Here is a 26,861-nt window from a genome sequence, read left to right as displayed (position 1 = left end):
ATTCTATAATGTGATTTCACATACTCATGATGACAGGTCTCCCATGGTGGTAGTAGCAATAGATGCCGAAAAGGCGTTTGATAGAGTTGAATGGAACTATTTCTGGGAGGTAGTACGTCACTTTAATTTCGGCCCAGTATTTATATCATGGATTAAATGACTTTAAGAAAAGACAACCACAACATATTCCCACCCCACTTGGCAAGAGGCATCTCAAAAGCGTTTGCATTAAATTACTTTCCCAGATACAGACTCATTCATACACACACACAACGATGGGGAGAGAGAGAGGGAGGGAGAAGAGGGGGGATAGAAGTCGAAAAAAAACAAAAAGGGAGGGGTTCCAGTGGGACCTGGTCAAGAGTGTTAATTATAAGGTAAAGCATACGAATATATCCTTTTACAGCAGGGTTCAGTTTGAGGATACGGTCCAGGTGGGTTTCGGGTGGACGCTCTGGAAACTGGCCCAAATTGGAGCGAGAAAAGTTACGAATCTGCAGATATCTAAAAAAAAATGCGATGGGGGTAGGTTAAACTTGACGGAGAGCTGATCAAAGGATGCAAAGGTGTCCTCAATAAATAGATCCTCAAGGGTAGATATTCCCTTCAGTCTCCAAAGTTCAAAAGTACTGTCAGAAATGGAAGAGGGGAAGGCATAGTTCTTTGTGATCGGTGTGTTAATAAGAAAATCTTTAAATTTAAAGGCCTGTCTAAATTGCTTCCAAATCTTGAGAGAGTCACATACAACTGGATTGGTCGTAATTTTTGGAATGGGGGAGGCCCCAGAGAAAGGTGAACAGAGCAGAGCAAATTAGGCCGATTTCTAACTGTGACTACACCTCACTCCAGAGGCAGTTTAAATGGAAATGGACCCAGAAACACATAAAGTACCTGGGTGTGTTGATCTCAAATAACCTGGATGAAATTTATAAACTTAATTATTCTCCAGCATTGGATAACATAGATGTAGATCTTAAATTGTCCCCTATGCGGGGTACAATTTGAGGAAGATGATGGTATCTGTGTCCTGCAGCCTGGATCAGAAGTACCGTAGTATAAGTTAACGTTATTACCACAAGAGTTCAGCTGATCCAAATCAGGCTGCTTTTAAAATGTGTCGTTTAATGATACAAATAGGTGATAGACACATGGTCCACCTGCTCTTTAGGTAACATGACAGGTCATTCCATTTGTTCAAAGGGTCAGGGAAATAATTTTATAGTCATATTGTAGCCTACTGCAAAGTCATTAAAAGTTTGACCCTGATGAAGACGCGTTGCGTCAAAACGTTGGTGCACTTAGCCTATTAAAAGAAACCTTCTCACCAGTGACCTGTGTGCTCCAGATTCTTCCTTTGCTGTCATTAAAAGTTTGTTTTGTTTGCTGTCAAAAGGGTGTAACAATTGTACTTATGCCCATTTGACACCTAGCAAACCCCCACTTTTGACACTGACCAAGCCTTTTGGGTAGAGGATTCAAACAGCTTAGCTCAGCTCAAAATGCATGCTGACATAAGTAATTCTAGCATGGCAGCATCATCACATCATTTCTCCTATATTCTCACTTGCTTGGTTTTAAAGTCTTGTGATTGGATGGGCCTATAGGCAAGACGTTGGTGGGCCTAGGCCCGCCCATAGCTATGCCCCTACATAAGGAGGTGTTATTGCCATAATCAGGACCGTCTGATCTGCTCACTTGCTCATCACCATGAAGCTGAAGCTGATCCTGACTCTGGCTCTCATCTGGACCGTCTTCGACACCGGTAAGTCTGCTCACTTTGATTTCATGGTTTTTCAGAACGGTTTCCTGAATTTACTTTGGTTTAATTGTCATCATGTAAAATGAGAGAGTCTGGGTTGTGCATTTTCCTCATAAAGAAATCAAAATAACTGTATTTTCTGACACACAAAAGAAATGGACAGCTATAACCTGATACTGTAATACATTTTAATCATTTAGCAGGGGCGGACTGGGATCATAATTCAGGCCGGGCATTAGATACCAAGCAGGCCAGGCCGATACGGGCCGACGCACGTGCCGGCGTCCGAAGGGCGGCGGCGAAAAATTTGCGCCGTTTGAAGCTCAATTTGGGCCGTTTGAAGCCCAATTTGGGCCGTTTGAAGCCAGATTTGGGCCGTTTGAAGCCCAATTTGGGTTGTTTAAAGCCAGATTTGGGCCGTTTGAAGCCCGATTTGGGCCGTTTGAAGCCCAATTTGGGCCAAGTCCAATTTTACAATGAGATGCACCCACTTTAACCCTGAATAAAGTAATAAAACCACTAGTAAACCAGTAGGCGGCGCCTGACCTGCTGTTCAGTGAGTGGCCTGGCCTGGCCTGATTTTTTTTTTTTTTTTTTTTGCAGGCCAGGCCAGGCCAGGCCACCGGGCATTTGCCCGACGTGCCCGATTATGCAGGGTGGGGCATGTTGTCACATAATTGTTTTGGAGCATGTTGTCAAGACATTTTTTGTGTTAGAAATAGCTTTTAAAGTCGAAGTGAACCGGAGGCGAATGCAAATGCGCGAGCGTCGGATACTCAAACAAATCTTTTCCGAGATGACAGGGTTGAGAGGCGGACCACAAGCCGCACAATGCCTGGTGTCGATGATTTGATTTGACAATTCTGGGGACTGGCTTTGGCATTGGCCAATAATGGTGTGTTCCACCCCCAAATCGAGTGGGATTCAGCGTGTTGTCGTGCTACGCGAGTGGGATCCGCGGAGTACCAGGCAGCCACCTGCTTCGTGCGGAACAAGCGGAGAATCCGATGCATGGGTGCTGCCCGCCCGCCTGGAATCTCCAAGGGGCGACCCCTGACAACCACGCTCTCAAGCGCGCGCCTTTATCGCTATTTCTGTATATACGATATTCCTGGAATGCGCGTTTTAACGAGCCAGTTACATTTCTTTGCATTCTTAGACATTATCGTTTTTGTTTTTTGTTCATGTTTCATACAATTGGCCAAGTTAGTAGTTAGTTTATGGGATAGGAATTCTGCCAGATGACAGGCACTAGGCGCCATTTTCTACTTCATTTGGAAGAGAAAATTATCCTGAAATGAAGATTTGATTGACAGCTGCATGTCGTGATATGATTGGTTGAAATGGGGTAGAAATTCGATAGTACTAGGTGACGTCAGCAAACTGTAGATTACTGTTATCAATGAAATCTTGAAAAATGAACTTTTGATGTGAAAAAGTTAATAAATTAGATTTTTGTGATTTTTTTGCATACATTATTAAATAGGTGCACTGCATACCCAGGTATTTGAACTAAAAGAAAAGAAAAGTCATTTTTGGGTTCAGCTCAACTTTAAGTTACTATTTTCTCAAATAAATGTGATTTTGAGTGTGTGATTTTAGGCTGTATAGGAAAATTAGGCTACTATTATTATTGATTTATTTTATTGACTAAGCCGCTAATTTACATCATACAACTTCAAATGTGCACATGCACTTTTAAAAATTGTATCAGAATTTGTGTTTTTCTATGTATCCCAGAATGGGTGAAGGATTATCTGACCGTGGCTGTTGTTGATTTCAAGATGCATGGATGTTTTTTCATGCTGATATAATTTCAGAGGAAATGGTGTTGAGTGCACAACATGTAACAGTTGTCACAAGTTGTCAAGTGGTATTTCATCACTAATGAATTTTGCTTCCAATCAAATTTAGAGAAGCTGGAAAATACACCAAAGAGTTCAAAGTGTCACAACATTACCCAGCTAGTTCACCTCTACGTTTCTCATTTCTGAGGAAAATTAAATTCTATACTCTCCAAGGCCTGTTATTTCTTTGAATAGGTTTTGCCACACATATGAGATTCTCTCTGCCATCTTCCATCATTTTCCCATTTTGTGTCTCCTAAAATTCCCCATGTGCTCCACTCAATTATTGTGACCGTGAGCAACTCTGACTGCTGCTTGTCTCCTACTCTGCTCTATTTCAGTTCCCGCTGCCGCCAAAATAAAGTGTCATCAGTGCAAGACACTGGACTGTACAGCCACCGAAGTAAAAACGTGTGCAGACAATGTGGAATACTGCATTATTGGGAAAGGTGAGTCCCATGTTGCAGATGGAGGCTGCACAAAGATTGTGCAATTGCCAGGACTGGTTATATTAATGCTGCCTTCTATTTTAAACTTCATGAGATCTCTAAAATTAGCTAATCAAAGACAATAAAAATGTTATTAATATGGGGGGAATCTCTCTTTCATCTAGGGACTGTCAGAGGGAAGGAAGTTTCGGGCGTTTCCTGTGGAGACCCGGGGCCGGCGTGTGTTGGTGTGCATAGCAAAGTGGTAGACGGTGTTACATTCACAGGAACGTGCTGTACAACTGATTTGTGTAACTCTGCCTGGGCTGTGAAACTGAGTGTGTTCCCTCTGCTGTTCGCATTCTTGTGTAGCCTTACTTTCATCTGTTAGAACAGCGCAGGAGGGCACAGTCAGGCACCAATACAGGCACGTGCACAGGCACGCAGACACGCGCACACACACACACACACACACACACACACACACAAGCGAGGGTGGAAGTAACGTATTAGTGCTTGCTTCAACAGCTACTTCACTCTTATTTAGGCTACTTGTTTTTCTTACACTGGACAGTTTTTAGGCACTTACTGTATTGCACCATTTACTGTATCAACATCAGTGTTGGGTAAGTTACTTTCAAAATGTAATATACTACATATTACTAGTTACTTTAATTTGAAAGTAATAAGTTACTTTACAATATTACTGTCTGTGTAGAGTAACTTGTTACTTATTACATTACTTTTGCATTACTTTCACCAAAATAACTGCCGTTGCAGAATGCGGAACATCCCGAAAAAGAATTTAAATGTCTCGAAATCAGTGTAAACTGTCCAAAATTCCAAATGTTATGCTTTTGCTTTGTTATTGTCATCTATAGTGGTTAACTTATTTGCATAAAAACACACAATTTGATTAGGAAATGATTGTATCTTTTTTTTTTTTTGGCTCTGATTTAAAGAAATGAAACTCAATTTGTAACTTGTGCTACTTGACAAAGTAACTGGTATAATATTACTCAAATCCTATTGGTAATAAGTTATATTACTGAGTTACTGCTAAAAGTAATATATTACATGTTACTTTTGTATCTCCAACAGTGATCAACATCGGTCAATAATTAAAATGTTCAGCATAAAGGAATAGTTTGTGATTGATACTTTAAAGTTCAGACCAAATGTGATTATTTGGCCACAGAGATGACTGGCAGAGTGTACAAAGACCAGAGCAGGTGGGACTGTTTCTCACTGACCAGAGTTCCCAGCAGAGATATCTCTATAAGGCTGCTGTTGATTTCAAGTTTATTTTTCATGTGCAGGAATGTTTGTTTTTGTAGCTACCATACTTGTTATTATGTGATGGCAGCTATAATTTCTTTATAATTGTCATATCTTCATGCTGATAACATAAAAACAACAATCAACATGTTAGGGCCTATTATACTGTCCATGCTTATTGGCTGAAATTGTCTTTATTAAAGTCACACTGCACATTATCATCAAATGACATTGTCTTTTTTTGTCTATTGTTGCTGATCAGTTGCTGCCACAGTCTGTTGCCACAACAATATATTTCAGAGGGGTTTAGATTTTTATATTATAATTTCATAATATAACCATTCAGAATACCAAAGATATCAGAGAATTATGAAGTCTTCTTGGGAAAATGATTGCATCAGATAATATTTCCAGAACTCTTTTGTTTGTTTGTTGAAAAGATGATTACCTGTATCTCACATCTAAAAACTATAACATTGACTCTTGAAATAATTCACAATGAAATGAGTCACACTGAAATCCAGTGACCTGGAACATAGAATCTATTTTATGACAGAAGGGTGTGGTTTCATAATTTAAACGAGGAAGTGGATAGAGCTTGTAGCAGAACTTTTCACTCATCTCAAGTTTTATCAACTGTGCCTTCATCAATGTGCACAGTACATCACTGTGGTGATCAGGACAACACACTATTCACAGGTCTTTGTAAGTTACAAGATGTCTTTCAGTTTTAACTGCACAAACCAAAAGGCATCTTAAATTAAAAAGATCCACACAGAGTTTGTGCATGATCTTCAGAGCTGGCTGCAGCTGGGGAGGATTGACAGAGATATCTTTGAACCAGTAATCCTTTAAAATAACTTACACCCACACCACCCATTAGGGGTGTGCCACCTTAGGCACCTCACGATTCGATTCCGATTAAGGGTGCTACGATTCGATTATTAAACGATTATTACGATTAATCACGATTTTCGCTGCATCTTTTTCACCAAACAGGATTTTTTTTTAAGCAAGGTATATTTGTCAGTATCCATTAATTAAAGTAAACAAACAAATGTACCTCCATTATCTTCAGTTGCGACTGAAGTCCACGCATCACATGTTACAGCCACCCTGCATCCTTTCTTCAGTGATTCCAGTTTCCAGTACTTCGGTTTTGGTCTCGTTTTACAGTTAAGGAACTGCTTTCCGGGCGAAATACCGTATTTTTAGCAAATAAAGCAAAAAAAAAAAAAAAAAAAAAAAAAAATTTTTTTGCAAATCGATAATCGAACATTGTGAATCGATTTTAATCGTCACGTGACTCATCGCGATGCATCTAAAAAACGATTAATCGGCACACCCCTACCACCCATGCTGATGGCTGAAACATCGATTATTAAAATGTATCCAAAGCAGAAGCTGAGACAGTGTGCAGGAGTTTCTTTATTGTTCTGAAATGCAGAAACGCAAACAGCAGCACTTTGTATAGAAATTAAAAGTGAACAGAAATGTTACTACGAACAACATTTGGCAAATTCTTTCCAAAAATATGAAGTCCAAAGAAAGTGCAATTAAAATTGTCATTTCTAATTTATTGCAAATAATGTTTTGCTGGATAGCGACAGCGTTGATGGAGAAGTTTGAGACACAAACTTTTGAGACTTTTATCACAAGGTTTGTGATAAAAGTCACTGGATATTTGGGACATATTTTCAACAGAAATGGATTAGATATGGGACGGTGACTATGTCATTCTGAAAGAGGGATCTGATCCTTCTCTTCCATGTTGAAGGGCTGGATGCAAAACATGTTTTTTCCCCACTATTATCAGCCGACAATCAGCCTCCCTGATATGACAGCTCAGTGGTTTTCAATCATGTGCCGTTATGAATCATAAACAGTATGCAGGTTCTCATTCCAGCTCAACACTACAGCAGCTGATTCCACTGATTAGCACAAATTCATTCAGAGAGGGAAACCAACTGAAATCAGATGGTGAAGTGTTTGGTTGAAATGAAAGTGTGCGTACTCTTGGCTGATACAGATGAAGCCATTGATGAAGCTCCACATTTTATTGGAGGCTTGCTACATTACAGTTGTGTGTTGGTTCCCTGCCCACCAAGATTTGTTTGTGGGGGAGGAAGAGCCCTGGTAGTTGCATTGTTCTCCATGGGATTCTCTTAGTTCCATCTTCTTAGCATTTTTTCATATCAAGTATTTTGACACTTTTTGAGCCATGGTACTCCAGTATGGACAGTCGTGTGCTTCTTCAGGTCTGCTCTGCTGCTGAACCCTTCTCCACAGAAACTGCACCTTTATGGTTTTCCCTATGTATGGGTCCGAACATGTTCTTTCAAGCTTTTGATTTTAGCAAAAGCTTTCCCACAAGTGCTGCACTTATATGGCTTTTCCCCTGTGTGGGTTCTGATGTGCACATTCAAATTGCTGCTGACAGCAAATCTTTTCCCACACAAAAGACATTCATAAGGTTTCTCCCCTGTATGCACTCGGATATGCTTTGTGAGATCTGAGCCGTATCTAAAATCCTTCCCGCAGTAGACACAGCTGTACGGTTTCTCACCTGTGTGAACTCTCATGTGCAGTTTCAAATGCTCACCATGGCTGAATCTCTTCCCACATGTGTTACAAGCATGCGGCTTGTTGCCTGTGTGGATTTTAACATGCTGGTCGTGGTTAGATTGAGAGATGAATCCTTCCCCGCAAACTCTGCATGTGAATGGCTTTTCCCCAGTGTGAGTTCTCATGTGTTCTATCAAGTCAGACTTCTGGTTGGACGTTTGTGCAGAAAGGTCATGTTTGAATGGCTTTTCACCAGTGTGCCCTCTCATGTGAAAGTATGCCAAGGTACTCCTAGTTGATCCTGCGTTCCCACAGCTGGATGTGTTGTAAGCTTGGCTCTCAGCTACATGAAGGTTGTGGGAGAGGAGATGGCGATCACTGTCTGGTTCTGATACTGCAGAGCCCTCTCTGTCAGATACAGATGAGATGTTGGTTAGAGGCTCTTTCTCTGCTACACTCTGAGTTTGGTAAGGATCTGAATGCAGAGACTGATGTTCACTGTGGTCACTTCCATCATAAGCTGGAGTCAACTTAAAGATATCAGCCTCCTCCCACAGTAAAGGCTGCTCTCCCTCCTGACTGGTGCAGAGTTCCTCCTGTTCCTCTTTAATCTGTGGAGGCTCTGGGTCCTCTCGACCCAGACCGACGTTCTTCTGCTGGTTACAGTGTTGCTGGTCCAGGAGAACCTCCTCCTGAATGACAGGTGGCTGTGGGGTGTCTGAAGGTGGGAGGAGACAGGAAGGGACATTTGATCAATACAAGCTGTTGTGGCTCCTGAATCAAAGCCCTCTTTGTTTGAGTAGGGGGACTTGAGCTTGGTCAGTGTGCTAATAGAACTCTTGCTGATTTGATACCAAATATATTTCTCCTTCGATTTGTTCCGTAGCTTTTCTATTTCTTGTCTCTCTATTTTGACATTTTTATTACATTTTTGAAAATATAAAAGGTCAGTGTCGAAGAAGAAAATGGGTTGGTTTGTAAGTGAGAATATAACTTGTAATGGTTCAGTAACATTTAAGCTGTTGGACCAGGTTTAGCAGGTTGGGTTTATATTTACCGGCCGTAATGATGACTTCTCAAAAACAGATTAAACCGAGGAACAGAGTGACTAGCAGCAGAGTATTTTATCTTATTGATGATACCCATCCAATTAGATATTCTCAATACCGCACGATAAAGCCTTGTAAGTACTCAGATGCAGTGGCAGCTGGCCACTAGAGGGGGATGGGGTACCGCCCTTCCCTCCAACTAGAGAAGAAAGTCTAGTCAAACATGTTAAACTGAGCCTAAATTAATTAGATAATGCTAAATTATTATACAATCAAATGTAAATGACTCATACAATGTGGATGGTAGTCTGTCAGTGCCTGTCAGCATTAATTAAAAATCGGTTCCAATCTGTGTCACCTTATGTAGCCCCGCCCACTTGACCTGTTTGTGTTACGACTTCCTGTTCAAATCGCCGGCTGCTAGTCACTGGAAGCAGGGACACAATCGGTTCCGATTGTGTTTACACTTCCTGTTAGTCTCTCAAGCCTCTCTCTTCTACATACGGTGAATACTTCCTGGGTGCTGGTTGCTGGCCAAATGAGTGTGTATGCGAGTCCTTCAACTTTTGCCAAGCATGTGAACTGAGGCTGCTCTCTAATTGGTTGCTTCAGATTTTCTATAGGACGCAGCTCTTTGAGCCACAGACACTCCCTCTTTTATTGGCAGCAAATTGGTACCGTTTGGTATCGTAATTGCTCACGATTTCCGGGTCCTGAAACGGAGAGCACACGAGGTGGTGAACCGGTCGGGGGAGGAGCAAAGAGGCCCGGGGGCGGAGCCTCTCAAGATGGAGAAGGAGGATGAGGAGGATGCAACCTTATCCAGCAGCACTGGAGAGACAGGAATGGGCCGAGTAGGTGGAGACTAATACAGATTGTCTAAATAAATAAGTTGTGGTAAAGCTCAATTCAAGTGCATGTAATTGCGCTAAGCCTTTGTTTACAATCCTGTGGCTTATTTACACATTTACTGTACATGTACATTCTTTCATATGTATTTAAAATGGACACTTTACACCACACTTATTGTATAGTAGCCTACTAGTTACTGTAAACTTGCTAATGTCCCTTTTGCCCTGCCTGTTTTTACCTTGTGCAGTGCATACCTTTCCTCCTTTTTTTGTATGCAAGTACTATGAGAGCAAAGCAAACCGGAGTCTGTAGAAGTTAAAAACCGATCTAAGAAAAACCCTCAGATACCCTCAGAAACCCTCTAAGAAAGAGACAGTCACACAGTCCTGGAATAGATAGTTGGTCTGCTTTATTGTAAGTTCACAGCTCTTATATAGGCCTCCTGGCACGCAAGTCTCATTCAGGAAGTCACAGGGACCACCCTGTTGCTCTGAGGCGGCCCTCTGCTTCCCGAGATAAGACCTGCTCACAACTTCCTTGAGAGCAACGATTTCACTGTTCACGGCCTGTGCGCTTAGCAAAATTCCACCACATATCCTCTCTTTTTGACCTTCAAAGGTCAAACCTGTGCCGTAGATCTTTTGCGCACACAGGCACCAAACAGTGACCCCGCAGCTCCTTTTCATGGCACAAAAATGACAGTTATATATTGGAATACATTACCTTAAAATATATGCTACATTTAAGACAAAATAATAACATAACCTACCAAAAATGAAATTATGAAATTTTGAAGGGAAAAAAGCGATTAGTCCCAACACAATCATCGCTGTGATTGCCATCTTTACAAACCCTGCTCCTAATGCTCCTAACTCGGGAACGAGCCAGCCGACATCGGTTCCAGCATTGTTCCCTATCTCCTGTCTCAGCCCTTCCAATTTAGCCATGGCTATGGTGAAACGTCCTCCCTTTCCTGTGTTATTTGGCACCAGTGTGCAGCAACTTCCCTCGAACATGTGACAGACCCCGCCCTTTTCAGCCAGCATCCAGTCTAAGGCCTGTCTATTCTGTACCACCATCCTACTGGTTTCGTGCAATTGCTCTCCTAGAGCACTTAACACCTCATTAGTGTAATTTTGATACCGTTGGGAATTGTAGTAAATATAATTTAACCATTCTGTGTTTTTGTTGGGTGTGATCCAGAGGAGTATGGACTCTAGGCCTGACTTAATCTCATTCCTTGCCTTGAACTCCTCAGGGACCCCTCTAGGTTGTCCTATCGCATCCAAGTATATGCGTGGGTCAGTGTTGTATGCCCTCTTAGATCTGATGATTTCTGGGACCTCCTCTTCTTCTGAGACTCCTAATAGATCCCTTACCCCTGCATAAATGATCTGAATAGGGATTTTCATTCTTACCAATGTACAAAGACCTATCCACCTTGACGGCAGTGTATTTGTCAAATAATCATGGCCACACATCCAGGATAGATAGTTGGTCTGCTTTATTGTAAGTTCACAGCTCTTATATAGGCCTCCTGGCACGCAAGTCTCATTCAGGAAGTCACAGGGACCACCCTGTTGCTCTGAGGCGGCCCTCTGCTTCCCGAGATAAGACCTGCTCACAACTTCCTTGAGAGCAACGATTTCACTGTTCACGGCCTGTGCGCTTAGCAAAATTCCACCACATATCCTCTCTTTTTGACCTTCAAAGGTCAAACCTGTGCCGTAGATCTTTTGCGCACACAGGCACCAAACAGTGACCCCGCAGCTCCTTTTCATGGCACAAAAATGACAGTTATATATTGGAATACATTACCTTAAAATATATGCTACATTTAAGACAAAATAATAACATAACCTACCAAAAATGAAATTATGAAATTTTGAAATTTAAAAAATAAAACCACACTCTTTTCATGATGAAATGTAGAACATACAAGTAAACCACAATCTTTTCAGGGAAATATCTCTATAACCTCATCCACTCCCCCTTATAGACATATTTTTCTGATCAATTGTTCTTTAAGCATTGCAATTGCTTTTTCAAATTAACATGACCCTTACACTACTATACCCAAAGAAATAAAAATAAAAACAAAGTCAAAATAATAAACATATATAAGGATGTCCTTGATTAAGTATTCAGATATAGACCACCCTGGTATAACATATATTCCTATATATTGGTATAATGGCACACCACCTGTGTGTGTCTAGTATATGTGTGTGTGTGTGTGTGTGTGTGTGTGTGTGTGTGTGTGTGTGTGTGTGTGTGTGTGTGTGTGTGTGTGTGTGTGTGTGTTTTGAAACAAACCTCTATGACGCGTCCTTGGTTCGATCCCCATGATAGGACAGCTAACTCAGGGAACAGTTACAGCTATTTTCCGGCCAATGCACCATTGTTTTGTCATTGTTGTTGTTTTTTCTGGCTTCAGGCTGTTAGGTTTAGGATTAATGTTCCATAGGAGTTAACCATCACACTCTTCAGTCTGACCTACTCCCCGGAATGTTCTATAGGGGTCAACCATCACACTCTTCAGCCCGATGATTGCCTATAACTGACCAACAGCTCCCACCATCAACCTTGCTTTTCCAATTCAAATTGTTGTTATTTTATTTTATTACAACTGCACATCCTGTTCCTTTCTAATTAATCTGTCCCCCATGGTATACTTCAACCTCAGCTAGCAAAGACCAGAGGTGAACTCAGCAAACCTCATTTCCTGTGTTCACCAGCCCTTGTTATGTCATCGAGGCAGGCTCGGCTTGTTTAAAGATGTATGATTATCAGGATGTATAGTGTTTGAGTATATTTAGAGTGTATAGAGTAAGTATGTGTAGATATGTATATATATATATGTGTATATTCCTATGTCTACGAACCTATACTAAAACTACATCTAACTACACATGACATGTGTTGATAAATGAATAATACCTACGTGGTCCTCTTATATAGGTCCTAAACCAAAACCCTCATCAATTTTCCAATATTGCATTCGGTCTTCAGACCCCTCTGAACTCTGATTTCACAATAATTCAAAAACATCTTTTTAAGTCACCTCATTTGACGCCCAACACTCCTTCAGCATATCAACAAGTAATGTCTTCACTCTGTGTTGATTTAGTCAATATCTCTGAAATGACATCACATATACCAAAAACATAATACTGACTTCATCATCACCAGAATCAGGATACGTGCATGACGTAGTACATATGCTGATTCTGGCCATGTGCCCATCAGTTCAAAGCTAAATGTGAAAAATAACTCCATCACATGCACATCTGCATACAACTATGACTTGATTATACATATCACTTTGACATGAATGACAAACATAATCAACATAAATGATATGGACCAATATGAGATTTGTGATATGAGAGCCTTATGTGAAGAAAAAGAGAGAGAGAGTGTGTGCTAGAGAGTGACGGACAGAAGAGTGTCCTCAGGGGAGTTTGGCCATCTAAATGTAAAAGATAGAAAAATAGAGAGATATAAAGGTTATATATTATATATTGTGGATACATTTGATATACTGTGATTACTGTGAAGATGGGTGTAGCTGTGGGTGTAGTTCTTGTTGACGCAAGTAGATGTACTGTTCTCTTCTTTGCGCGCAAGTAGACGTAAGTCCGGCCATTGTTCGCAAAGTGTTTTATATCCTTCAGACAGTCCGGAAGTTCACTTGTACTCCACTTCGTTAGCGTCCCATGATCCTATAAATTGAATCTTTTGGGGGTATATTTGTGAGGAGAGTGTGTGGATTCGGAACCTCTGCTGGCCAGTCTTGTACTATCTCATTTATGGCCCTTAAATCATGCACTAACCGATATTTTGATTTATCAGCCTTTTGTATAGGAAATATGGGTGTATTGCATGGACTTTGGGTCTCAGCCAACACGCCTGCCTGGACTAGGCCTTCTATTGTCTTGCTTATTCCTATTTCTGCTTCTGGCTTTAGGGGGTACTGCACACGTCTTGGGAGTTTAACATTCGGTTTCAATTCTATTTTGATTGGGTTAGCTGATTTTACTAGTCCCACATCAGTATCATGTTTTGCCCACAAATAGCCTGGTACCTGTTTTAGCATATCTTGCTTGTGATAGCTTTCAGCTTGTTCTGTCAGCACCATTTGTGAGGCACAACAGATGGGAATTTCAATCTCTTGTGGTTTTGCCAGCATAGAGATGCCACACAAAAATTTTATCATTGTCTCATCTGGAGAGATGACAATTAGTGGATTTTCAGTCTTTTTCCACTTTACCTTTGCCGCTCCTTTCACCATCGGACCCAAATCCTTTGATTCAAATCCATTATTCACCAACAAGGTTATGTGTGGTGCAGACTCAGTGATATTATACCACTGTGAAATAAATGAATTGGGTTTTACGTTTAGTGCTGCTCCTTGTTTTCCGATAATTATAGCTTCAGTGACTAGCTCTATGAGGTTACCTCTGGTCTGTTGTTGCCAACTCTCCTCAAAGATTTTACTGCATGTTGGGTCATAATACATAGTGCAGTGATAGTCAGAACGTGGTTCTTTGGCTTCTGGGATTTGTGTATAAATGTAGTCTTTCCATTTGTGAAAGGCCTGAAGCACCGTGTCTGTTATGTCCCCAAGCCAATACACTCTGGCTTTTTCTGTCTGCATGTTCATTTGAGTTACTCCCTGGTTGTCAACATACACCCCTTGTGGTGAACACCAAATTTTAATTTTTAATTTACATAATGCGTCTCTTCCCAATAAATTTACTGGAGTTTGATCTGATACTAAAATGGGAAGTATCGCTGTTTCATTTTCCGTTGATAGTCGGACTGGAGCGGTCCCCGGAATTATCTGCACTTGTCCCGAGAATCCTATTGTTTTAATATATTTTCCGGACATGGGGAGGTGGGAGGCATATTTCGGACTTAGGCAGGTGTAAGTGGCTCCAGTATCTAACATCATAGGTGTTGGTTTGCCTTCCACCTGAACCTCCACAATGGGTTCTTTATCAGCTCCAGGTGTTATTAATGGTAGCTGCTCCCCCCAAGGATTCTCTGGGCATAAATTGGCCAATAAAGCTGATTCAGATTCTAACACCCCAAACACACCAGAAGCGTATCCAATGCAGAAGCAACCCCTCACGGAGGCAGTTTCATTTCACACAGTTAAATACAGTGGAGTATGGGCACGCACACACATTTATATTAAGGGTGTAGGGAGTTAAATTAAGTGTGTTGAGAGGAAAAAGAGATAAATGATTTGATGATATAAGAGGGATAGAAGAGGAAGTAGAACAGGTGCCTGCTTGGGAAATACAGTGGTTGACTAAAGATATGTGGACATGTTTCCATGGAAAGTTATGAGTGTCATAAGGTATATCGCCCCAAGGCGGGGCAAGTCACAGATGGAGTAAGGTGAATCAGAGGACAAGGCCTGAGACAACCTGGCACGAGGGTTAAGCAGCGGGCATGTCCTAGGCACCGGTTTGGTCCAGTTTGGGGTTTGCAGGTGTGGGAAATAAGGAAATTGTGTTTGGAAAAAGTTGCAGGTATGGCGTAACAGTGTTGTAAGAACTGCATGATGTGTCTAAATGGGCCTTTGGCTGATTTCCTCTGGTTAGGAAACTTAACAGTCTGCGGGCTGCTTAAAGAGCCGCCCGCCGGGGGGGTACGGTGGTGCAGTGGTAAGCGCCTCACAGCTCGAAGGTCCTGGGTTCGATTCCCACCTGGGACGCTGTGAACGCTGAAGGAATGCGTGCCCGTCCGCATGTCCTCGAGTGCCCACCGCCCTGGTGGGGTCATCAAAAGGGCCTTTCTGTGTGGAGTTTGCATGTTCTCCCCGTGCCTCCCGGGGGTTTCCTTCATATAGGAACCCCCTTCACCAAAACATGCAATATCCTGGTTCCTAATGTGGTTCCTCCTCTGGTCGTTAAGGGCGCCTGTTCAGAGGGAGGGGAACTGGTTGGAATAGCGTGAACCTCCCACGTGCTATGTTCTACCGGTGAAGCTTCCTCTGTCAGGTGAAAAGAAGTGGCTGGCTAACTGCCCATGTCTCGGAGGAAGCATGGAGCATACAAGGAGAATACAATTTGTAACAAAGATTATCCACAAGTTACATAGGCTGGGGCAATTATATTATTGGATATATAATTAGAATGTGTTAGAAGATGTGGGTAAATAAATTATTTCATTAAAGATACACCTGATCTGAAAAGTTGGTACTCAGAGGTGATTGGGTTTTGCTATAGAAAAATACCTAAGACAAATTATTCTATTTGGGGAGAATGGATAGGAATGATCCATAGTCACAAATGATTATTTCCCATATAGCAGATGTGGGTAAATAAATTATTTCATTAAAGATACACCTGATCTGAAAAGTTGGTACTCAGAGCTGATTGGGTTTTGCTATAGGAAAAGGCCTGTAAGATGAAGCATTTTATTCTGGTAACGATTAAAAGGGTGCCTACAGTAGCCTACGTCTGCAATTTAAACTTGTTTAGGGAAGTTGGAGTAGATCTATTTTTATATGGGTAGGAAACCAATGGTTTGAGGCCCGCTCAAAATACAGGCTGGTGTTTGACACTCATTTCACACGAGCAGGAAGCATAACGGAACGGAGCCTATAAGAAGCAGCTCTATCTCAGCTTGATCATTTCAGGTCCGGGACAATATGATCTTGTGGTGGTTTATTTTGGATAAGAAGTTTTGTATTTGGATGGGGGGAGAGAACATTTCCTCTTTTCAAAGGAACTGCAGGCTGTGCACTGAAGCCGGTGCAAACCACAGCCTGTCAGGCGGACACGGTTTCACTAACGACGAGATTAAAATGAGGAAGGGCTGTTGTGGGCCATAGTATTTATTATTTTAAAGCCTAATTGATCATTTTGCATGGGATGGGATGCGGTCATTACTGTTTTAACTCATGGCAAATTGATTCATTTTGAATGATGGTTTAACTGGAGATAATCCTGTGGGGGATTTTGTAGAATTTATTTTAAAGCATAAGGATAGGTGCTTCCTCACTATGATGGCACAAGTGAAGCAACGTGTCTTAAGTTTCACCCAGAGAGTGGCCGTGACTGAGCTATTTTTAGAATGGGCATTGATAAGGCTGATGTTACTTTCCCAGCAAGCACGGACGGACCCGGACAAATCGAGAGAGCCCAATCGGGGCCAGCTCAAGTCATATCATGACGAGTCAGATCTGGCCTAGATTATCACTGTATAATCACTATCCAACTAATTTCACTCACCACTGAAATATCCATGAGGATAACTAAATGGTTGCAATCAATCACGTATTTCTCAGCCTGGACTATTTTGTATCCAAAATCCAAGTGATCAGCACTTGCATGTGGACACTGGACAATTCTGCGCTGATTAACAAACTGTTTATTCGTGGAGGTGGGACTACGAGGAGATGAATTGTGGGGGAATCCTGCAATTGTCTCACTTGCATATCTTGTTGCCAGATTGTTTTGAAAGAGAGAAAATACACTGCGAGGCGTAAACTATTACATTTGAGTTGGAAGTTGCATGCTGTAGCATTGTGCGTTAATGTGTTTCGGGGTTCTGCTTACACAGATTGTAGACGGTTACACTGTGATGTGCGATCCACAAAGACTTGACACCAACGTTTTAAATAAAAAACAAGTTCCAGATTAGGGTTTGAATTAAATTAGCTTTCGTTTTAATTAAAACTGTCCCGACTCCATGGATGTTATACCGATATAAAAATAACAAGGGGTCCATGTTTTGAAACGGTAGGCTAAACTCCAACGTACAGCGGAATGTTTCAGTGAACAGATAGCGTAGTGGTAGAATAGCGTAGCATAAATTGTTAATATGGACATAGCCTACTTATAGCTTTATGTATAAAGCTGCTGAATATACACTGTGTACATAGCAGAATAAGTGAACATGTCCATTCATGGTAATGGTCATATTTCGACGTCAGCTTGACGTTCCCGTGTAGACGTCTAAATCATCCCCAAACCGGCATGTGATTTGGCCACGTCCTGGACGTCACTGAAAGACGTCATTACAACGTTATCATGACGTAATTTTGCTTGCTGGGTTGCAGCAACTGAATAGTGTAAAGCTAAAGTTTAATATCCTAAATACACGAGCAGTATAAGTTAACGTTATTAACACAAGAGTTCAGCTGATCCAAATCAGGCTGCTTTTAAAATGCATCCTTTAATGATACAAATAGGTGATAGATCTCCCTCTTTGTTTCACGAAGAACATTGTGATTTTACCAACCTGCTCTGTGTAGCTTTATATGTTGGTAAATCGATGTCTCCTCCCACAGTAAAGGCTGCTCTTCCTCCTGACTGAGTTCCTCCTGTTCCTCTTTAATCTGTGGAGGTTTTGGGTCCTCTCGACCCAGACTGAAGTTCCTCTGCTGGTTACAGTGCTGCTCGTCAAGGAGAACCTCCTCCTGAATGACAGGTGGCTGTGGGGGGTCTGAAGGGGGGAGGAGAACAAGTCTTGCTGATTTTATACAAAATATAGAGCAGCAGCCTGCATCACAAGTAGTGTAACATTATCAGCCTGCATCACAAGTAGTGTAACATTATCAGCCTGCATCACAAGTAGTGTAACATTATCAGGGATGTGCAAAGATATACGCCAGGTGGTGCCCAAGCCCCTGCCCTTTTGGCCTATAAGTGCCCATTTTGCAAGACACTTCTGCGGCCGATATTATTGTCTTTCAGAGGCTCTCGCAGGCTCATTTATCAAGCTAGAGTGACGTGTCTGCTATCATATGAAACTAGAAGACCTAGGGCATCCATTGACCAACCATGTTCGTCGTTGTCGGGGCAGGACCTCGAATGTCACTTTTTTTTCACTTTTTTACTTTTTGTCATAAATCAGTGCCACTAGGCACCCTTCACCCCTCTGTGTGGGTTTTACCAAATGCAACCAATGGGAAAGCATTAAAACGAGCTTGTGAGTAATTCTCGTAACACCATTCGCCCTCAATCTGTCAGTCAAACCACAAAATTCCTCCTCTGTAGCCCCCCACGCAGGACAATAAACCCGGAAAAGACACACGGCAGACGCGCTGTGTATTTCTGATATCGTTTTGTTTAATCCTGGCTTCCTCTGACGTTAATAGATCAATAAAATGTTTTCCAGTTATTCCTAGGCTGCAAACTTGTTTTAACATGCAAATCGGAGTGGTTTCTGACGAGAATAAAGTATCGTTAACGTTACGTTATGTCAGACAGTTCTCATTCCCATCCCAAAGCCTTCCCCTCGGCCATGAGAGGCGAGAAGCACTGCTGCACGGCTGTGCGCGCCCCCGCGGCCCGTAGCTTGCGGCTCGCGCATGTACAGACCACAGGGGAGGCGGCCATCAGTGCCTGACTGGCCGGGAGAGAGTGCTTCCAAGTCGGACTGATAACATAAACAACATCATTTGAGCTTATCCACGTAAGATATTAATAATGTAATGACACATTCAGTGGGAAACTAACTATAATTAAGACATGTGCCAACTTTGACGACATTTGGTTCAGTATTTTAAGAGCAAACAGGTTTTTTTTTACTTCCTGAAAAGTTGCTGTTGTGGAGATTCGAGGTGCTGCCGCGACAGCGACGTCATGCTAGCTTGTCGAGAAGGGTTAAATAAACTGGCGTGGCCATTTTCAAAGGAGTCCCTTGACCTCTCACCTCAATATATCTGAATGAGAATGTGTTCCATGGGTACCCACAAGTATCCCCTTTACATGCGCAGTTTATGCTAATCCCATGCAGTTTTTTGGCACACACACACAATTTTTTTGTTTTTGCCTGCAGTATAAAAATGCTTTTTTCGCCTATTCTATTTGAATATTTCTGCATAGCGGGGACCCTAAACAGTCTTGGAATTACATAAATTGGGTATGACTGGAAAGCTGAGACTCTCATGGATTCAATGAGCCCAATCATATTCATGTGTGATTATGTTAGTCCCCATAATAGCCATTTCATTTTAGTGAGACCATTTTTCTAAACTTGATCTCACTGTATAAAATGGGAAAAAGAAAGACAAAAGTTTGTACATTGTGTCTTACATTTTCTATAGTATGTATGTGTAGTATATGTGAGATAATGACAGACTGTGAACAATGGTCTGAGAAAGTGAGCAGCAAGACTCAAAGCGTTACAGCAAACATCCTGTAAGTTAAATAATGTGTAGGCTACAGATGGAGTGAAGACGTGTCTGTTCAGATCATACTGTACTCCACTCTATACAACGCATGCTTAATCGGTGTTACGATTATGAGGGGGTCTTTGGAAAATTGTCTCCCCTTTTACTTTAGCAATATGTTCATGCAAAGCTGTGGTCTTTATTGTCATATTAAATTTAATGTTTTTAACGTGTAAATTGGAGGGGAGCACTCAGTGGCATAGCCAGAAATTAAATTGCAGGTGGGCCTGAAAAAAAGTGGATGGGCCACACTATTGACGTAATTGACATTATCTGAATCATTGACATTATCTGAATCAGAATCAGCTTTATTGGCCAAGTATGTAGACATACAGGGAATTTGACTCCTGTATACGTTGCTCTTAATGTGCTTTCAAAGGAAAAGAAAATGTAACTATGCATACAAGCTAAAACAAACAAACAAGGACTGCGATCAAAGGTATATAAAGCAAGTGAACTGCTATTTGCATTATATACAATATAAGTGTGATGTAGAATGTCCGCTATGAATATGTATATAAGCAGGAGTAAAATAAATAAATAATTGTATACCTATGTACAAATCATTGTATAGCTCACTGCAAAGACAGTAAAAGTAGGGTTTGTTTGCTGTCAAAAGGGTGTAACTGCATCATGTATGCCATTTTCTGACACCTACAGTAGCAAAACCTTACTTTTGACACTGATCAAGCCTTTTGGGTAGACTGGAGGATCCTAACAGCACTTAATGCTCATAATGCATGCTGTCATAAGTAATTCTAGCATGGCAACATCATCACATAATTTCTCCTATATTCTCACTTGCTTGGTTTTAAAGTCTTGTGATTGGATGGGCCTATAGGCAAGAAGTGGGTGGGCCTAGGCCCGCCCATAGCTATGCCCCTACATAAGGAGGTGTTATTGCCATCATCAGGACCATCTGATCTGCTCACTTGCTCATCACCATGAAGCTGAAGCTGATCCTGACTCTGGCTCTCATCTGGACCGTCATCGACACCGGTACCCAACAAACATTTTCAGGTATAACGACCGTCTGCTACACGTCAAACCACTACATCTAGTCAGGGTCTAAAAGTATATCCGAAATGGAAATCGTAGCGACGTAATTCGTCTACTTCCCCACAACCTTGAAATATGCCGCTCCCACAACGGCTATATTCAGATATGCAGATACAAAACTGCACAGTGTGCATGCAGCAGCATTGCAGATAGCCTACTGTATCTCCAGATTCAACCATTTTTGGAGTCCTGTGTCTTATCCATTAGGCCACGGAATTAGTTGGAAATACTATGGATTTGGTCATATATAGAGATACTTAACATTGAGAACTTAGCATTTTGACATGACGGTCCCTACTGGAAGTTGCATCGCTAGGCTATAGCTGCCTCGCTGATTTCAACCAGCGATGAGACAGGTATATTTATATCATTTACGATAATGTAACCAACGTGACTTGACCATTTTAGCAGACAGCATAGCACATCCAAAACCCACAACACTGAGTTACGGCAAGAGAAATGGGACAATACACCACAGGATTCAAGAAGTTTGTGATAAATACAATAAGAGACACTTGCTATGGGCACTTATATGACATAAACGTGTTTTCATATTAAAAAAGAAAAGGGCGTTCAATAAAAGTCGTCATTGCACATGGAGTGCATGTCACACTGTGACTATCTGATCACACAACAGGTAAATTGTCAATCAAATGTCATTTTATTCAACAAAAACACAAAAGACGCCTACATGTGGTGTTTTCAAAGCAATATGAGATCAATATTTTTTGTTTTGAAGTGACAGTCTAAACGTTACTTTGGAGGAACGTGGAGAGAACGTCAGACTTAGATGGTAGATGCCAAACCAAAATTCTAGCGTCTGGTGACGTCGCGGTCAAGACGATGTTTGCTGGGTAACTCTGCTCAATTTGATTTCATGGTTTTTCAGAACTGTTTCCTGAATTTACTTTGGTTTAATTATCATCATGTAAAATGAGAGAGCCTGGGTTGTGCATTTTCCTCATAAAGAAATCAAAATAACTGTATTTTCTGACACATGAAAGAAATGGTCAGCTTAGCTATAACCTGATACTGTAATACATTTGAATCATTTAGTTGAGCTACACACATGTATGTGCTCAAGGAAGGGACCTTTGTAAGGAATGCCTGGTGGGTGGGGCATGTTGTCACATAATTGTTTTGGAGCATGTTGTCAAAACATTTTGTGTGTGTTAGAAATAGCTTTTAAAGTCGAAGTGAACCGGAGGCGAATGTAAATGCGCGAGCGTCGGATACTCAAACAAATCTTTTCCGAGATGACAGGGTTGAGAGGCGGACCACAAGCCGCACAATGCCGGGTGTCGATGATTTGATTTGACAATTCTGGGGACTGGCTTTGGCATTGGCCAATCATGGCGTGTTCCACCCCCAAATCGAGTGGGATTCAGCGTGTTGTCGTGCTACGCGAGTGGGATCCGCGGAGTACCAGGCAGTCACCTGCTTCGTGCGGAGCGAGCGGACAATCCGATGCATGGGTGCTGCCCGCCCACTTGGAATCTGCGAGGGGCGACCCCTGACAACCACGCTCTCAAGTGCGCGCCTTTTACGCTATTTCTGTAAATACGATATTCCTGGAATGTGCGTTTTAACGAGCCAGTTACATTTCTTTGCATTCTTAGATATTATCGTTTTTTGTTCATGTTTCATACAATTGGCCAAGTTAGTAGTTCGTTTACGGGATAGGAATTCTGCCAGATGACACGCACTAAGCGCCAAATTCTACTTCATTTGGAAGAGAAAATTATCCTGAAATGAAGATTTGATTGACAGCTGCCATGTCGTGATATGATTGGTTGGTAGATTACTGTTATCAATGAAATCTTGAAAAATGAACTTTTGATGTGAAAAAGTTAATAAATTAGATTTTTGTGATTTGTTTGCATACATTATTAAATAGGTGCACTGCATACCCAGGTATTTGAACTAAAAGAAAAGAAAAGTCATTTTTGGGTTCAGCTCGACTTTAAGTTACTATTTTCTCAAATAAATGTGATTTTGTGTGTGTGATTTTAGGCTGTATAGGAAAATTAGGCTACTATTATTATTGATTTCTTTTATTGACTAAGCCGCTAATTTACATCAATACAACTTAAAATGTGCACATGCACTTTTATAAATTGTATCAGAATTTGTGTTTTTCTATGTATCCCAGAATGGGTGAAGGATTATCTGACCGTGGCTGTTGTTGATTTCGGAGATGGATGTTTTTTCATGCTGATATAATTTCAGAGGAAATGGTGTTGAGTGCACAACATGTGACAGTTGTCACAAGTTGTCAGTATTTCATCAGTAATGAATTTTGCTTCCAATCAACTTTAGAGAAGCTGGAAAATACACCAAAGAGTTCAAAGTGTCACAACATTATACCCAGCTAGTTCACCTCTACATTTCTCATTTCTGAGGAAAATTAAATTCTATACTCTCCAAAGCCTGTTATTTCTTTGAATAGGTTTTGCCACATATATGAGAAGGACTGCATGCCATCTTCCATCATTTTCCCATTTTGTGTCTCCTAAAATTCTCCATGTGCTCCACTCAATTATTGACCGTGAGCAACTCTGACTGCTGCTTGTCTCCTACTCTGCTCTATTTCAGTTCCCCCTGCCCCTGCCGCCAACATAAAGTGTTATGAGTGCACGGCACTGAACTGTACAGCCACCAAAGTAAAAACGTGTCCAGACAGGGTGGAATACTGCAGTATTGGGAAAGGTGAGTCCCATGTTGCAGATGGAGGCTGCACAAAGATTGTGCAATTGCCAGGACTGGTTATATTAATGCTGCCTTCTATTTTAAACTTCATGAGATCTCTAAAATTAGCTAATCAAAGACAATAAAAATGTTATTAATATGGGGGGAATCTCTCTTTCATCTAGGGACTCACAAAGGGAAGGAAGTTCAGGGCGCTGCCTGTGGAGACCCGGGGCCGGCGGCGTGTGATGGTGTGCACAGCCAAGTGGTAGGCGGTGTTACATTCACAGGAACGTGCTGTACAACTGATTTGTGTAACGCTACCCCTGCCCCGGGTAAAACTGACTCGGGTAACTCTGCCTGGGCTGTGAAACTGAGTGTGTTCCCTCTGCTGTTCGCATTCTTGTGTAGCCTTACTTTCATCTGTTAGAACAGCGCAGGAGGGCACAGTCAGGCACCAATACAGGCACGTGCACAGGCACGCAGACACGCGCACGCCCACACGCACACGCGCACACACACACACACACACAAGCGAGGCGAGGGTGGAAGTAACGTATTAGTGCTTGCTTCAACAGCTACTTCACTCTTATTTAGGCTACTTGTTTTTCTTACACTGGACAGTTTTTAGGCACTTACTGTATTGCACCATTTACTGTATCAACATCAGTGTTGGGTAAGTTACTTTCAAAATGTAATATAGGCTACTACATATTACTAGTTACTTTCATTTGAAAGTAATAAGTTACTTTACAATATTACTGTCTGTGTAGAGTAACTCGTTACTTATTACATTACTTTTGCATTACTTGTACCAAAATAACTGCCGTTGCAGAATGACATTGCCGCCCCGGAACATCCCGAAAAAGAATTTAAATGTCTCGAAATCAGTGTAAACTGTCCAAAATTCCAAATGTTATGCTTTTGCTTTGTTATTGTCATCTATAGTGGTTATTTGCATAAAAACACACAATTTGATTAGGAAATGATTGTATCTTTTTTTTATTTGCTCTGATTTAAAGAAATGAAACTCAATTTGTAACTTGTGCTACTTGACAAAGTAACTGGTATAATATTACTCAAATCCTATTGGTAATAAGTTATATTACTGAGTTACTGCTAAAAGTAATATATTACCAGTTACTTTTGTATCCCCAACAGTGATCAACATCGGTCAAAAATTTAAATGTTCAGCATATAAAAGAATAGTTTGTGATTGATACTTTAAAGTTCAGACCAAATGTGATTATTTGGCCACAGAGATGACTGGCAGAGTATACAGAGACCAGAGCAGGTGGGACTGTTTCTCACTGACCAGTTCCCAGCAGAGATATCTCTATAAGGCTGCTGTTGATTTTAAGTTTATTTTTCATGTGCAGGAATGTTTGTTTTTGTAGCTACTATACTTGTTATGTGATGGCAGCTATAATTTCTTTATAATTGTCATATCTTCATGCTGATAACATAAAAACAACAATCAACATGTTAGGGCCTATTATACTGATCCATGTTTATTGGCTGAAATTGTCTTTATTAAAGTCACACTGCACATTATCATCAAATGACATTGTCTTTTTTTGTCTATTGTTGCTGATCAGGTGCTGCCACAGTCTGTTGCCACAACAATATATTTCAGAGGGGTTTATATTTTTATATTATAATTTCAAAATATAACCATTCAGAATACCAAAGATATCAGAGAATTATGAAGTCTTCTTGGGAAAATGATTGCATCAGATAATATTTCCTGAACTCTTTTGTTTGTTGAAAAGATGATTACCTGTAACTCACATCTAAAAACTATAACATTGACTCTTGAAATAATTCACAATGAAATGAGTCACACTGAAATCCAGTGACCTGGAACATAGAATCTATTTGATGACAGAAGGGTGTGGTTTCATAATTTAAACGAGGAAGTGGATAGAGCTTGTAGCAGAACCTTTCACTCATCTCAAGTTTTCTCAACTGTGCCTTCATCAATGTGCACAGTACATCACTGTGGTGATCAGGACAACACACTATTCACAGGTCTTTGTAAGTTACAAGATGTCTTTCAGTTTTAACTGCACAAACCAAAAGGCATCTTAAATTTAAAAGATCCACACAGAGTTTGTGCATGATCTTCAGAGCTGGCTGCAGCTGGGGATGGATGATTGACAGAGATCTCTTTGAACCAGTAATCCTTTAAAATAACTTACACCCACACCACCCATGCTGATGGCTGAAACATCGATTATTAAAATGTATCCAAAGCAGAAGGTGAGACAGTGTGCGGGAGTTTCTTTATTGTTCTGAAATGCAGAAACGCAAACAGCAGCACTTTGTATAGAAATGAAAATTGAAGAGAAATGTTACTACGAATAACATTTGGCAAATTCTTTCCAAAAATATGAAGTCCAAAGAAAGTGCAATTAAAATTGTCATTTCTAATTTATTGCAAATAATGTTTTGCTGGATAGCGACAGCGTTGATGGAGAAGTTTGAGACAGACATCACAAGGTTTGTGATAAAAGTATCTTGACACTCCAAAGTTTTTCCCACTGGATATTTGGGACATATTTTCAACAGAAATGGATTAGATATGTCATTCTGAAAGAGGGATCTGATCCTTCTGTTTCCCCTTGTTGAAGGGCTGGATGCAAAACATGTTTTTTCTCCACTATTATCAGCCGACAATCAGCCTCCCTGATATGACAGCTCAGTGGTTTTCAATCATGTGCCGTTATGAATCAACAGTATGCAGGTTCTCATTCCAGCTCAACACTACAGCAGCTGATTCCACTGATTATTAGCACAACTTCATCCAGAGAGGGAAACCAACTGGTGAAATCAGGTGAAGTGTTTGGTTGAAATGAAAGTGTGCGTACTCTTGGCTGATACAGGTGAAGCCATTGATGAAGCTCCACATTTTATTGGAGGCTTGCTACATTACAGTTGTGTGTTGGTTCCCTGCCCACCAAGATTTGTTTGTGGGGGAGGAAGAGCCCTGGTAGTTACATTGTTCTCCATGGGATTCTCTTAGTTCCATCTTCTTAGCATTTTTTCATATCAAGTATTTTGACACTTTTTGAGCCCTGGTACTCAACTCCAGTATGGACAGTCGTGTGCTTCTTCAGGTTTGATCTGCTGCTGAAC

At 41.1% G+C, this 26,861-nt stretch overlaps 1 protein-coding gene and 1 long non-coding RNA gene across 3 annotated transcripts; both read left to right on the top strand.

Annotated features, from left to right (window-relative positions):
* The first annotated feature begins 1,687 nt into the window (after positions 1 to 1,687).
* LOC310783457 lies at positions 1,688 to 5,532 on the top strand. The gene is made up of 3 exons (XR_014553089.1): positions 1,688 to 1,762; positions 3,948 to 4,055; positions 4,220 to 5,532. It is a non-coding gene; the product is annotated as an uncharacterized lncRNA (long non-coding RNA).
* A 15,383-nt stretch (positions 5,533 to 20,915) lies between these two features.
* On the top strand, positions 20,916 to 25,114 carry LOC310783651 (uncharacterized protein). 2 transcript variants are annotated; one of them, XR_014553100.1, is made up of 4 exons: positions 20,916 to 20,996; positions 23,631 to 23,744; positions 23,909 to 24,380; positions 24,885 to 25,114. XR_014553100.1 is itself a non-coding variant. In XM_083644563.1 (3 exons), the coding sequence occupies exons 1-3, from the start codon at positions 20,921 to 20,923 to the stop codon at positions 24,151 to 24,153; spliced, it is 435 nt and encodes a 144-aa protein (XP_083500689.1). In that variant the 5' UTR covers positions 20,916 to 20,920; the 3' UTR covers positions 24,154 to 24,856. The 2 variants fall into 2 exon arrangements, 1 of the variants encoding a protein (XP_083500689.1); XM_083644563.1 differs by lacking the exon at positions 24,885 to 25,114 and having other exon boundaries at positions 23,909 to 24,856.
* The last annotated feature ends 1,747 nt before the right edge of the window (positions 25,115 to 26,861 follow it).

Source organism: Poromitra crassiceps (genome assembly GCF_964638095.1).
Source record: "Poromitra crassiceps genome assembly, chromosome: 10".
Lineage (NCBI taxonomy): Eukaryota > Metazoa > Chordata > Actinopteri > Beryciformes > Melamphaidae > Poromitra > Poromitra crassiceps.
Note: the sequence above shows the minus strand (reverse complement) of the source record. Positions and strands in the feature narration are given on the sequence as shown.